A 15,650-nucleotide genomic window follows, 5' to 3' on the forward strand; every position below is an offset into this window, starting at 1 on the left:
AAAGCAAAACAAAATCGACACATTATAGTGTCAGTAACAGTCGCATGACATGTGTCGAAGTAAAAAGACACAACGCAACACGTGGTATAAAACTTAAAGACAGGTATAAAGTGGCTCAGAAAGACTGGCAATGTTTCGATAGAAGGACCTATCTTCATCAAAGGCATTTGGCGAAGACAGGTCCTCTTATCGAAACGTTGACCAGCCTTTCTTAGGCACGTTATCCCTGTTTTCAACTTTTGTACTACAGTGTGCTACTCGATCTGTCAGCCCCTTCTTGATTTAAGATAACAGGTGCACACTTCCGCATCATGACTGCGTTTCATGCAAATGTCACCAAAAGACTCACTGGACGAGGTAGCAGCAGTATTAGCTAAGCTGTTCCACACACATATTGTGTGTGGAGAAATAATAATATTAAATTTTTGTCAACAAAGACAATGTAGTTTTTACAAATTTAATTAGATTGCCCTTCAAAAGTAATGACTGTTGCCGCCTTTTTGCACTAAAACTGTTCACATTTTTTCCAGAAGTGTAATCTCAGTGGCAGGCTCTAAACAGGCAGTTTAGAGCATCAAGAAAGATGGTGAAATGAACTAGTTGAAGGGTGAGCTCGAGAAACAGGTTATGATGCAAGCACAGCGGAGGCCTTTTATGTACGAGTATGAGTAGTGAAGGTATAGATGCATTCCCTATTTCACTTTTTGTGCGGATACATACATTCATTTGGACCACTTATACGAAGAGTGTGTTTGTTAAAGGTGTTTGCTAAAGCGCAGCAAAGTGCGGGAGCATTAATCGTCGCATACTAATAATAGCAGGGCATTAAAAAAAATTCTAATTCGATATTTTAAAAGGGCATCGAATAGAAAAGCAATATAAGCTGTACAGTCGAATCCGGATATATCGGATCTGTTGGGGATCACAAAAAATTTCAATATATCGGTAATTCGATATATAAAATAAAAGTCGTTACAAAAAATTTCAAGGGAATTTTACTGCTGTTCGTTATACACAATAATTCGTTATAAATGTATTCGATATATCCGGGCTAGACTGTATAATTACCCTTCTACAATACCAATAAATCACTCTTACGGTGAAAAGAAGCTTGTTAGGTAACGAAATACGTAAGAAGCCTTCGGAGATGTGCGCCATTCTGACAAACTGATACATCAAAGGCAGCGAGGATACATTAGCGAGTTCTCACACTCTTCGTTAGTGTTACAAGGCTTTGCTTTGGCCACTGCCAAAAATTTACCCAAGACTTTGGAAACCGCTCCACTATGTTCGATACAATTCCTCGCTGTACATGCGCTTTTCCAAAGGCTCATGCACTATCACCAAGCGTTGTACTTCCATAGCTTGCGTTATATCCGACGCATGTTGCAGTATTCTACGTCGGGCTGCGCATTGCAGTGGCCTCGTAGAGCTGGGTTATTTGCTGTTCTTCGCACTGTTCTTCTGCGCAGGCTGCGCCTTGCTGGCTGCTCAAGCGGAAGCGTTTTGTGGCTCGTAACTTATTTCCAAATTACGTTCTGTCGGTCGTGTCGCAACATTCTACCAACGTACTACATCATCTGGGACTCACGTATATACACACGACAATCGTGCCATAATCTAGTATTTTATCAATCGTACAGTGGTTTCAAAGCAGGTTTGCGATGTTTTCTTCACACAATGACTTTATCTTTGATTTGCATTTGATACCAACAGCGCCGTCAGCTTTCACTACCGCGGACGTACAAACTCCAAGCTGAATTACGCAATAGTCTGGCTAAAGTGAACCACGCAAAGCTTTGTCTATTCGAGTGAAGCATGCGCAAGAAAACTTACGATGTATACTCGCTGATAAAACGTTTCAGAACAAATTCAGGGCTCTTATAAACCTTTTCATTGATCGAGGAGAAAAGCTCTGGCAACTGGCGCGCGGCAAGCCTTTCCTCATCTGAATGAACGAATTCAGGGGTTTTTACGTGCCCGAACCATGATTTGATTATGAGGCAAGCCGTAGTGAGGGACTCCGGATTAAGTTTGTCCACCAGGGTATCTTTAACGTGCCCTCAATGCACGAGAAACGGGCGTCTTTCTCATTTCGTCCTCATCGAAACCCGGCCGCCATGGCCGGGATTTGATCCCGCGACCTTGTGCTTAGATGAGCAACACCATATAGCCGCTAAGCCACCGCGGCGGGTCGTTCCTCCTCTCTGTCTTGTGCGGGTCGGTGCGGTCATGATTGAACATGTTGCCATCGCGTGTTGCGGAACGATTTGGAGATTTCTTAGCTCGTCCTCCAGCAAATTTACGTGATGGCAGTTCATGTAAGTACGTCGGGGAACCACTGTGCAGATTTGAGGTGCAGCAGTAACTGCAGTCTGCGAAAATGTGTCTCAGTTGCGGAAGCATGGGACGTGCATCACCAGCCGTGGTGTATGTGTTGCGAACTATATTTTGGCTGCTTTAAGTTTCACTCGACGAACACCAGCGGCGTCTGTGGCTCGCCAGCGTGAATTGGAAAATCTTCTCACTGTGTGATCGCTTGGCGTGGGAACTGACCTATAAGAACGCTCGCGCACGACCAACTCAATGCAATCCCGAAATATCTTAACGCCAATCGTTAGAACATTCACGGCAGCCATCGGCATCACGCACTTAAAGTTCACTATGTTATGACTACGATAGCTTCCTGCATGAGGCCGATGGCATGGCTCAACACAGCGATCACTGCGGTTGTTAAACCAACATGATACATAACGTTTGTGTTTTCGCATTTTTTCAATGCCCTGTAAAGCAGTAATCCGACGGTTATATGTGAGGATACAGTTGCCGTAAAATAGGTGAGTGCGTCGTAGAGGACGGGCAGAACACAATCGAACAAAAAGAAAAACCGGTTTTCGTTCATTTGCGGTTTGTACAGTGTGAATCACGCTTGTCTAGAGTGATCCATTGGCCGATTTGGTCGCCATCTTACAAGGCAAGACGCAAGATCTAACGCCGGAATAAGACGACGCATGTTCATGCCACGTGCTCGGTCCATGCGCTATGGTACAAACAGATCTATAACCCAGCAGCTACCGCTACGTATAGCTGCTTCGGGAGCTCGCGCAGTCCCTAGCCGCCTTCTGCGTGAGACAAGTGTGATTTACACTGTAACGGTATACTGTTATTTCTATACAAAACTTAAAAATCTTAATGGACCAGAAACGCATCCAACGAATGAGGCAGTCGCGCACTGTATCTACAAATTAAAATGTGAAAGCTTGTCAATTAAACAGCACGACTTATTCCGTAGCAGAACGGTACTTACGCTGCAAAGATGGTCGCGTATGTTTTTCAGCTACTGCTTACTGCTAAACCACAGCTTATGATTACGCGGAGAATGTTGCAGTAAATACGCATTCGTGGAACGATGGTTTATTAATTACACAACCGATGTCAGAGTCTGATTGTGGGCTGAAACGCGAGCGCTCACATCGCACCGCGGGTGCACCAATCGCCTCAACGTTTCACAATACCGTATCAGACCTAAAGGACACTACCTTGTACCAAGTAGACCATGCTAGCCAGAATACATTCACCAGCAGCATGCCGCCGAGCGTATCATATCCGGCATACGACCTGTAGCATACGCACATGCGGGCATGGCGGCGATTGCAGACAGCTTCTTGATGGCGCCACTGCCTATAGGCAATATGGAAGTGTCCATTAAAAAAAAAAAGGTATCTACGCAAGTTGCATAGCTCGCTGTTCTTTCATACCGGCCGCGCCGCCACATGCCTTTTCATTAGGCGGTGATCTCTGAGGCCAGCCATGATTATGGCTTTTGACGGCGCCTACTCGGGCCCACTTAATCTTTTGTCGGCAAATATGGAATACGTTATATTGGCAAAAATCTAACAAAGAAAATTAGTCAAGTTTCTAGAGAACTTACAGAGCAACAACGGCCCAAATAGGAAAGAATGCTTCGAAATCCGTGTCGTCAGAATGAGGTATACCGGCGCTATAGGGTTTCGGCGCGAAATTCGGAAATCGGAACTTTGAGCTCCATTTGCGCTTCTCAATATCGACCTCTTACGCTGAGATTAACGAAACTATATATATATTTAAAAACGCTTTATCAGTTTCAATTCATTCAGTGTTCACCTTCGATGTTCCTTTAAATATTTCGCAACAATTCAAAGCCCCTATACGCAAGAACGCAGCGACTAGGATATAATGAAACGCCAAGCATCCAAAAGGGACGCAAGGCGCCGGCTTCAAACAAAGCACCGGGCGACTCTGCAATACTTTTTTGGTTTCTCTACCCTATTTAAAGTGTCTGAAGGGAAGAAGGGGGGGGGGGGGGGGATAGCGCGCGCTGCCATGAATTAGTTAATTACTACGTACCTTTGGGAAACACCCACATGATCAATATGATCAGCAGCGCGTAACCGACGTCAAAAATGAGGAACGAGACGGCTAGAAGACTGACGTCGATGCCCTTCGCGTATGGCTGTCCAGCAATATTGATGTAAAACATCAATCCAATCATCAGAGCTGTTTCCAAAACAGCAAAAAACATTATTGTCAGAAAATGCCCGACGAAGAACTGAGTCGCAGTGAGACCCATCAGGCCTTGCTGCTCCTACGTAGAAAGAAAACGGCATGACGATAAATATTCGTCAAGATACAGCTATACAACAACCAATACAAACTGCTAATCGCCTAGTGCCAAAGATAATGAAAACGTAGAAGCGCACCACATGCAGCGCGCAGACTCCTAATTAAGAAACATCGATGCTGTGCAATTGCCACGTCAGCGTTAAACAGTAGACCAAGAAGAAAGATGGTGCTGAAATAGGGTCAGCACAACTCTTCCGAGATTTTAAAAACAGGAAGTCGAACACTTGTTTTTCCATAGTACGAGAGAAACTACAACTTGTGGAGCATGATCTAAGTCATGTATCGAAATTGCAGTATATACCACACATGTGCAGCGTTGGTGCGTAATAATTTACATATGCGTACGTCCTGAAACATCGCTTGACGCGCTGGATTGACTTTTTCCATCCTCGAAATAGCTGTAGTTGTTGCACAAAGTTTAGCTTTAGCCCTGTGTAATTTGTAGCCTTTTTTATATCATCATTATGTAGTGGTTTGTCTACCTCGATCGTGTCTCAAGTGAGTGATAGCGTTGTCTCTTTCTCTCATTGCGCTTGTGTGACCACCTTCGGCTCCGTGTGATGACCAGCCGCGGTCAGCAGGCCACTCACATGCCTATTGCCTAGCAATGGAAGAAAAATTTCATTGCCTCAGACATAAGAACTTCCAGATGCCCGTCAAAGATTTATCGGGTTGTTCAAGCGTTTATTTATTTATTTATTTATTTATTTATTTATTTATTTATTTATTTATTTATTTATTTATTTATTTATTTATTTATTTATTTATTTATTTATTTATTTATTTATTTATTTATTTATTTGGTTTTCTCTATGAGAACTCTGCCTTGCGTGACATTCCCCTGGAATTGGCCTGTCAGTTAGCCACATTTTTTGGCTGAATTTCCCAAGAACAAAAATACAGCTATCTCTGGCTGGTTGACGCATGTTGCCGCTTAATCTATGTACTATATATATTAACGGCTCATAGAACAAGACAAGAGGAAGAAATGGAGCGGGAATGAAGCACCGTCCGTCTTGCTCCTTCATTTTGTCCTGCCTAATTTGTTGTTAGTATATCAGTCCACATGTGCATGTGCATTCCACCTTTAGGCGTGAAAGCAGTTAACATCTTTAATTGCGAGAAGGTTAAAATACGTGCAATATGCCGCGTTGAAAATTGGTGCCATGGTGCGAAGAACTCCGGTGTCTAACTTGTTCTCGCTTCTTGGTTCGAGGGCAGCCGTGCGCAAACGGTTTCCGTCGTGTACACTTACCGCAGTGCCTGAGGAAAACTCCTTTTCGATGGCGTTCATCCTCCGCGTGAAAGGCACTACCATGGATAACATGATTGCCAATTTAAGGAAGAACAGGTAGGGTCGTTGCATGCCTGTGAACGGCCAGCCCGGGAAACTGGCGATCGTGAACTGAAACAAGGAGCAGCAGTTGGAAGTGAGGAGGGTAGACGAAACCTCTACCCTTAATAGTACTCTTTTTATTATTTTTAGTATTTTTCGCGTAGTGCTAACGAAAGCCTGTCATGCGTGTGTGTCCAGTAATAGGCTGCAATTATTTTATTGCGATAGCAATTATATGGACACTTCAACCGGATTTCTGCCGTCGGCGTCACCGTGAGGTTCCGTATAGATAAAATCTTCGCCGCGCGCCGTATGCCCGAGCGGAAGCGTGCGGGTACGCACGCTATCACAGAGAGCGAACGCAGTCAATCTCCCACGCGCAAGCAAGGAAGCGGGAAACGAGCGCCGGAGGGAGCGGGGGGGGGGGGGGGGGGGGGCGCTTCTACTCTGCCAACAGCCGCGCTCATCGCTCGCCCGCACCGTCTCTTATCTCCACACGGCTCTGACCTTGATGCGCTGTGCATTCGCCGCTCAGTTTCCGTTGAAGCGATAGACCGCACGTATCTTCGCCCGTTGCTGCGTATGCGCTTGCTGCCAGCGTTTTGACAGTCGTTTTATGCAGTCATTCAGTGTGATCTATTCATGTTTGTTTGTGCGTGCTCAAACCACAGTTAGTAATAGTCGGGCCACATTTTCCAACGCACGCTACACATGCAATGCTGCCCGGATCGGCAGTGCAGCGCTACAGGTGTGTCCCTTCGCACGCGCTGCCCACAGGCAGCGCTTCTCAACAACACCACCGTTTCACACGCGCCTTCTCGTGGTCATCGAGTCTCTCTTCATGTCGGTCTACTTACGCCGCAGCACACCTGCTTACTTAATCAGCTCATGTTTACTACAATTCACATTGCTACCAAAGCCGCTCACTTTACTTCGTATGACATTGCTGTGTTGCTATCGCATTCATTGCTTCGCCCTTAGGGCGAAACTGTGACATTTTTTTTCTCATCTACGAATATTTATTTCCCACAGGTCCGTATTGCATTCTTTTATCTTGCTTTCTTTCTTTTCTTTCTTTGTTTCGGTTGCTCAATACGGGTTTTTCAGAGCGTGAAAGAAGCCCGCGAATGACCGCTCGAGGCATTTCGCGGGTGTTCGCGGGCTTCTTTCAAGCTCGGAAAAACTCATTTGTGTAGTGCGTATTGAGCAACAGAAAGCTGTGTTTGAAGTTTTTCATGTAGCTCTACAATTCTGGTATTGACACTTTTCATCTAATTATAATATCTGAGAAGTTGATTAATGAATTAAGACCAATTTTGTAATTAAGCGGAATGCACAAAAAATAATCTCAGTATCTCCAAGCGACGGCAAACAACACTTCCTATACCTTGGTTCTGTCTAGCTACGTGGCATTTGCATATTTTGAAGTCTTGGTGCATGAGAGTTGGGCCAACCCTGTATATATATATATTTGAGACATGGCCCGGACGTTGGATCCGCACGTTTATTTTCCGTCCACCAATCTAGTTACAATTGCGCACTTCTTCACTTGACAATCTTGAGGAGAACCGTTGATTGGAGGCACATTTGTATGCTCTCAGGCTACATGTTGCCTGCAAGTGCGAGGACATCATGCAGTCTATATAAAGTTAATGCACGCAGTTTCGTGCTCAGTTTCGTAGACAATTAGCGCAGGTCCTGTTTAGCGCAGACTTTATAGGAGCAGCACAAATTAGACGCTCACGTACGTTAAAGTCCTCCATATTCGGGACCGTCTGCCTTGCGCGCACTGCCGATTTTGCTTGCAGTGCTATGTGCGTTGCTTCGATCATGAACTGGTAGCCAATCGCCAGCGCTGGAAAATAAATTTTGTGATTTAGCGGGTGTAAATTAGTATTTTGTTCATATAATAACGCAAGAACGTAACTCAAACACTCCGAAACAAACGGAAATGGCACTTCATTCGTGTTTAGGCTAGATCGGCGACAGCAATGCCACGAGAAAAGTGACTGGTTTAAATACTACATGTTGCTTGCGAGTCTATGCTGTACTAAGGCTGCCGCAGCTTGTGTACTGCGCCTAAAGTAAATGATCGTTCACAAATTGCGTACGTTGCCACAAAAGATGTGTGTGGTCCTGCAAGTTATTAAAAATGCATGCTACCGCACCACTCCACCCCTCTCTCTCTCTTTGTGAGATGCTTACAAACATTTAAAATTCACAGGCTGGGATGAATGTAAGCAGTCACCGACAGCACCTGCGGTATGGAAGTTATTGTGCATTCTGGCCCTGGTTATAGCTGGGCGTAGATATTTCTTTTTACCTGCACCATATGGTCAGTCATTTTCGTTCAGTATTTAATTGCTTCGGTGCAGTGTTCGGTTATACTTGCTTCGATTTAATTCCATCGTTGATGGTAGCTCTTGCTGTGACTAAAGGAATGAATGCCTCTTAGCAGTGCTACAAATTCATTCATTCATTTATTCATTTATTCATCCACTCCATTTTATTTTCCTTCGTCAAAAAAGAGAGACGAGACTAGAAGTCGCAGCAGCGATTTCACAGAGGTTCCGACTCCCTATTACATGGCAGTAGAGCTGTCGAAGAGAACAAACACCGTTCATATATATATATATATATATATATATATATATATATATATATAGAGAGAGAGAGAGAGAGAGAGAGAGAGAGAGAGGTGACAAATACTTAGAACACGGATCCCAACCATTATGCGCGCAAGAATATGGTTTTACATTGCATAGACAAATATAAAAACAAAAATAACTTTCATTCTAACAGTACAGTAAGAGAACACTGCTATTCTAGGACAGTTTGTCCCGACAAAAGCACCTAATAGCTTTAATAGAAGCGCATATAGAGGATCAAAATCCTCGTTAAATAGTTTATTCATTAGTACTGGCATCGTGTAACGTAATTATTGTGTATAATCTTATACTCTGGGTGGGGGGGCATAGCTCATGGTTCTTTGAACCTCGTATTTGTTATACACGGCTTTTGTTTTCCAAGTTCTATAACAAGAGCGAATACTTATCTTTATAAGCGGAGGAAGCATTTCGACATCTTCGTTAATCTGCAGTCAAATAAACAAGCTACTGGTCAAATGTCATATTTAAGAAAAGGTTTAGATGTAGGGCAGAGGTAAGGGACCTTTGCTATACACCAGACAACTCTCTTGTGAAGCATGTGCAGTTTCTTTAGGTTTGTATTGCCAGTTGTGCACTACACAGTGCTACAATACTCTAGAAGTGAGGAGACAAGTGAATTATAAAGCAGAATTTTAACTTTGACAGGACGTATGGGCCTCAGCCTTGATACAATGCCGACAGTGCTGGAAACTTCTGATTGAATGTTCTTAGTATGCTCATTCCAAGTTACATGTCCGGAAAAAATAACTCCATAAATTTTTCGTAGCTTACAAAATTTATAACATCATTGCCTAAGCGAACGTTAATTCGCCGTGATAATTTTTTTTTACTTTAGGTCGCTATGATATCGCCTTTGTTTTTCCGGAGTTTATTATTAGGTGGTTCGCGTCTCCCAAGACTTTAAGCTTTCGAGAACTTCTGTGGTTGTTCGCTCTAATTTACCTCCTACTGCTCCTGAAATAAATACTGTAGTATCATCGGCGTACGCGACAAACTGTGCATTATCTGTGATGTGTTCGATGTCATTTACGTATACGCAGAACAATAGTGGTCCTAATACGCTCCCTTGGGGGACTCCTTTTCGAACAGGCTGCATGGAAGATATCGCAGCGCTGATTTTCACGTACAGTGTCGTGTGTGTAAGGTGTGACTCGGGGAGCTCATGAGCTCTTCCACGGACGCTACATTCCTCTAGCTTAAAAAAAAGAATATGGTCATAAATCAGACCAAATGCCTTCGACAATTCCATGTTCACACCTATTATGATTTCCTTGCTATTGCATGCTTCTATGACAATTTCTTTTTGCGTAGCAAGTGCTGTTTCGCGCGGCACACTGCTTTCTGAAACCGTGGTGAATATGTTTAAGAAGGTTATGTTTATTAAGGCACGATATGATTCGAGAGCGTCCGAAACCATAAGCAAGAGCAGTAAATAATAAATGAGACGCAGACCAGCAATTCGTTCGGTTCTAAACTCACGTGCTGCGGCAGTTGCACGCTCTGACAGCGCAGACCATCTCCTCGGATTTCTTGCTTGATTGCTTGTTCCTGAAATTGCTGCGCCCATTGACTCCAGGAGCATGCCCAAGAAGGTAGTGGTGGTTGGTTTATGGGGGCTTCAACCGAAGAATAATGCAATAACTTAAAGTGATGAATAGAAAATGTTGTCCTCTCGGGCAACACTACTGAAATAACCTATAGCTAACACATATGCCACCTTTGCACACACTTCGTATGATTATTGACTTAGCTTTTGTAAATTCAAATTCGTCAATGTTATTTGTATACTGCATGGTTAGACCCCACCTACCGGCATTGTCCGACTGCATTAGAGCTACACGCTTGCGTTGGATGCTACCTGTGCAGTGTTTGTCGCGTGTGAGTGGAAAGCGCCTGGCATTAACACGTACATAAGCAGCTCTCCGCGTTCTCGGAGAAGCGCGCAGGACTCAAGCAATTTGTCGTCCTCGCAGGGTCCTGCGCTTTGCTATCGCTCACTCACTGAGGTTATCGTTCGGTGCGAAGGCCCCGCCAAGCGGTAGCATCTTCTCCATTTTCCCGATGTCCTCGGTGGGAACGTACACCGTGTACTCCAGGCTGGCGCTCGCCGCGGACTCCGGTTCGCTCAGTGCCAAACACAGTGGAGCCCGAAGAATAGCGGTACTGTTTTCGTTTGGGAACATCTTGAGATCGTAGAGCTTTGCGCATGCGCCGGCTACAGCATCTCTGCTTTCCACTTCCACGTACTTCAAGTCCGCAGCGTCTGGCACAGTCTCGTGTTTGTCGCCGTCTTCAGAAGACTGGTCGCCGTCCGAGTCACCGCTTTGCTCATTTCTACGCTGAAACGGTAAGTAGCCTCCGTGTTTGTCCGCAGTTCCTGTGCCAGGGAAGAGATTTGCGGAAGAGTGGAAGTATATGTGTGGTTTAGTAGGGGCTAGTAGTTGTAGTTAAAATGTAGTTGAAATGCTCTCACAATGACTACTTCCTATGAACTCGCATATGCGTGACTATTCCCAGATTGACAAAAGGTCGTATATTTGAATAATCATCATAGCGCTTGCTAAAAACCAAAAATCACATTTCTGTTTAATAAAGCTTTATGACTGACCATTTCATCAAAAAAAAAGTCTTTAAGAATTAATAGGTTGTGTTAACTGAAAGATGGCGTAACCGACAAAGTAAAGGGGTGCGAAGAGGCAAGACAGCTATTATATATACAGAGGCATTAGTGCTTGCGGTGCCGCAAAACGTCACCTGATGGATCAATATGTTTAAGGCGAAAAATTGTTTGTATGGGTGCGAGCGTGTGTATGACGACAGTTGAGAAACGGTTACGACGATGCTACGACGACGATGACCATGACGATGGATTAATCGTACTCTGATAAAGAAACGTTGCAACCTGTTGCGTTACGACTTGGACCGAAACCGAAACCGCTACAAATGTCCCATAGCATTTATGTAGTGCTAGCTGCTACGAAGAAGGACTGGGCAATGTAGGCCGATCCAGAAGGCGGCGTCTCAAAACACTACAGCTTGTTACGAGGAGAGAATAGTAAAAAACGGCAGACATTGGCCTTTATAGGCACCTTGTTGCTATGGGACGTGACGTGAGTGAAATGAAGTAGAGAATTTAGCTCTGCGGGGATACTTCATAAGCTAGGCCCTCTACTCATGCGCCAACTCTCCGCACAACCGCGGTAACATGTCGATATATCAGCGCTTTAGCGAATACCCTCAGCGCATACCGCGCTACAGCATCAAATCTAATTACAGATGCAGTGAAGAATTAGTCTTTTAGATCATTCCTCTTCGCCTACGCACCTCCAACGCTAATGCTACGGCGTCATCTGGTAGATGAAAATAAACTTTCTCGTTCTGGTAGTCTCTATAGACTCAGCGGCGTCAAAACAAACAGCTGATTTCAATAGCAACGAACAAAAATCGCCAATATTTCGTCCTCAGCGTGAGATGCGACTAAGGAAAGGTTGAATTTACCATTTATTTCGCGTTTTGGCGACAACTGAGTAAGTAGTGTGGACGAATATGCATTGAAGCAGAATTGTCTTGGCGATTCTCGGCACAGCCACGTTGTTACCCAATCACGGTAACCTGCCGTGGTAGTAACCCGTATAAAACACACGCCTGTGCAGTGGGCTTCACGTATCACGATAATGCATCACGCACTATGCAAAGCTAAAAACTATCCGCTAGTAAGGTTCACTATTATTCGCCCGAATCATTCACGCGTGCATGCCCTAATGAAAACTGGCGCGTACGCACACGCTCTTGCTGGCGCTGTATGTATACGCGTGTGACCTAACGCACGCGTTGGCATGCGAGAATCGTGCGTTGCGATTGTGACGTTATCACTGAAGCAATCATCTGTTGCGCTTAGAATAAAAGAAATGTCGAGGTTTCATTCGAAAGACGAATCACTGATTGGTATAGCAAAAGATTACACAACTGCACGAAGGTTCGTAGATTTATCAGCCTTAAAATTGTAGCGAACGTTCGCTTAATTATTAAATTATTAAGTACGGTGTCACGCGCACGCAGGCAAACATAAAGCGATCTCACTCGCTGACCGCGAACACAATGCTGGCGTAATGAAAAGCACAAATTGAGGGGAACGAACGCTGATGCTGCCTCTTCATATGGTAGGGGGCGGCGACCAAAACTCACTACATTCGTCTTACGAGGTTTGGGAAAGAGCACAGTCCAGCTCCGATATCGATGATTAGCACCTGCTGGTGCTGAGGGCTGTAGAAGCAGGAAGAGCTCAAGACGTCTTTGACTGAAAACTTCTCATTGCTTTGTCGCAATATAGATGTTTATTCTATCTCTGTCCCTTCAACGCGTCTCCGAAACTTGAGATTACTTAACCTCCAGGCACAATGCTCCCTCGAAGACAATGCGGTTGCAGCCACGAGCCATCTCGGCTCCCCAGACCGTGCCCCCGCCGGAGAGTAGATTCAAGATAAAGCGAATCGGCGCATGGCTAGGCCAGAGGAAGAGACGCGCGCTCACCTGCCCCCATGTTGCTGAAATTAGAACTACAAAGTCGATGACTACAGTTGAGTTTGGTAATCTGTATTGGCATTATTCCCGTCTCTGCCTGAATAATTCGTCAGCCCTTGGCCTTAACTTCGGGCGAGCCTTGCTGCAGTGATGCGGCAAGTTGGGACAGTCAATTTCTCTTCGTGATGAATATTATAATGAGATGAAAAATGTTAATGAGAAAATTGTAAAGCAACATGGAATGCTCCCACTACAGTTTTCCGTTGATCAATACGTGCTACATATAGGTGTTTTTCCGAGCGTGAAAGCAGCCCGCGATTACACGCAAAGTGCCTCGAGAGGTCAGTCGCGCGGCAATTTCGCGTGTATTCGCGGGCTTCTTTCACGCTCGGAAAAATACCTCTATGTAGCCCGTATTGCGAAACAGAAAGCTGTAGCGGGAGCTATCCATGATGCTTTACAATTTTCTCATTGATACTTTTAATGCTATTATAATAATTGAGAAGTTCATTAATTCATTAAGAGTAATTACCTAATTAGGCGGAATGCAAAAAAATAATCTGAGTGTCTCCAAGCGACGGCAAAAAACATTACCTTGGTTCTTTCCAGCTACGTGGCATTTGCAAATGTTTAAATCTTGTTGCAGGATAGTTTGGACACCCTGTATATACGTATATATTAATATAGCCGCTGCGGTAGCTTAGTGGTTATTGCATTGCGCTGCTGGGCTCGAAGTCGAGGATTCAATCCAGATAGCAACGGCCACATTCTGACAGGGGTGGAGTAAAAACGCTCATGTACCCAGCTTTGGGTGCAGGTGCCTCAGGTGATCAAAACTATTCTGGAACCCGCCACTATGGTGTGCATTATAATCACATCGCGGTTGGGACACGTAAAAAAACTGATTTATTTCAGTAATTTCGTTGGTTTTCCGTTACAGTCGCAATGATCGCTCGATATCCATTAAGACTTTCGGGGAAGCGCGCTCCAGTGAAACCAGCGCATGGCGTAACGCGTACGTCGTCGAGAAAAACGGCAAGCCATTGGCTACGCCAGTCTATAGTACCTTTTCTTGCCGCCGTGACTTGTCTGGGATGTGCCGCATTGACGAGCAAAGTGATCATAGTGTCCACTAGCAGTCTGGAGTATGTGCTGTTGGGCCCAAAGACGACGACTGAAGGCAGCGGAGGCACCAGCGCTTTTTTGACGTCCACATCGATTGAGTTCTCGCTCAGGGGTCTCGGGAGGCTTTCAAACACTTGCATTTTCAACAGGAAACCGACCATCATCACGTACAGGAACTCCAAAACCACGTAGCGTAAGTTTTTCTGGATCGACTGCTGGAACAGGGTGCGCCAGAGGAATGTCACTACGTTGTGTGTCATATTTCAGTGCCTGCAGAATGCGAAGTGGTGGCCGTAGCGAGCGGGACTTGGCTTGGCTCTTGTGCTTCGCTGGTGTCGTCTGCTTCGCGTGTCGTCGACAACAGTGGGTGATGACCTCTGAGCTGCAGAGCAACGTTAGACAGGAGAGAAAACTGTGCTTACAGACACGGCCGTGCGCAAGAAACCTACCGAGTGCCGAAATCTGTGCCGCGATAGAACCGTACTCGATACTTTGATCAAAATGGACGTAAAGGTTGTCCAAATATCGTGTAAACGACCATCGCGTTTGTTACAGCTACCTATTGCAAGAAAACTGTCGCTGAGCTGTTGTGGCAATGTGTGCAAATGCTTTGAAGAAGAGTGCTTTTTTTTTCAGACTGACACCTTTTTCACAAATACAGGCCACTTTGAAGACACGAGCGGTATCTGTTTCTTCCTCAATGCCTGTGACTGTGACGGCAGATATCACTAAATGTTACCACGAACCAAACATTCCCTAGATTGGTCTGGCACGACCGGCAACCATGGAGCACTGAGTTCCCAATATCCTCCGTGTATTAAGACAGGTCCTAGAGAGAAAGAGGGGTGGAGCCAGAGGAGCTTGGGTTGGTGAGCCTAGCTGCCCGATATCGTGCTCCATCCTAGGCCCCTGTGACACTGGGATGCAAATCACGGCCCGAAAATTCGAATTCACCACAATTAGTTCAAAATTCTTTTAGGAAGCCTTGGGCAGCCATCCCCACCCAGACTCACTTGGAGACTCAATTGAGTTGCCTCGACCAGGCTCGGTGCGTGGCACTGGCCACTGGAGTCCTGGGCTTAGGACCCACACTTCGGCCCCCATAACCCTATTATTTCTTTCTTTATTAACGTTCTCCTTCTCTCCCTCGCTCTACGTGATTCCAAGCAACGCGCATCGATAATGCACGAGATGCATTCGACGTATAAGTGTCGGTGTTCGTAGCTTCAAATTTATTACCGCTCAGACCACTGTATGCATCATGCTGTGGTATGTACACATCACTACAAAGTAAGAACGCTAGTGTTTGTACGCGCAATGCTCATGACAGTAGCACT

At 45.1% G+C, this 15,650-nt stretch overlaps 1 protein-coding gene across 1 annotated transcript in view; it reads right to left on the reverse strand.

Moving 5' to 3' along the window:
• The window catches only part of LOC119440654 (phospholipid-transporting ATPase ABCA3-like), a 60,495-nt gene extending 45,078 nt beyond the window's left edge, over positions 1-15,417 (reverse strand). The window contains exons 1-3 of the mRNA XM_037705545.2: positions 15,327-15,417; positions 10,670-11,044; positions 4,387-4,536 (exon numbers count right to left, since the gene is read on the reverse strand). Of these exons, the coding sequence (XP_037561473.2) occupies positions 4,387-4,536; positions 10,670-11,044; positions 15,327-15,417 (616 nt within the window). The remainder of the gene's footprint in view (positions 1-4,386; positions 4,537-10,669; positions 11,045-15,326) is intronic.
• Between the last annotated feature and the right edge of the window lie 233 nt (positions 15,418-15,650).

The sequence above is a fragment of the Dermacentor silvarum genome, chromosome 2 (assembly GCF_013339745.2).
Source record: "Dermacentor silvarum isolate Dsil-2018 chromosome 2, BIME_Dsil_1.4, whole genome shotgun sequence".
In the NCBI taxonomy this organism is placed as follows: Eukaryota; Metazoa; Arthropoda; class Arachnida; order Ixodida; family Ixodidae; genus Dermacentor; species Dermacentor silvarum.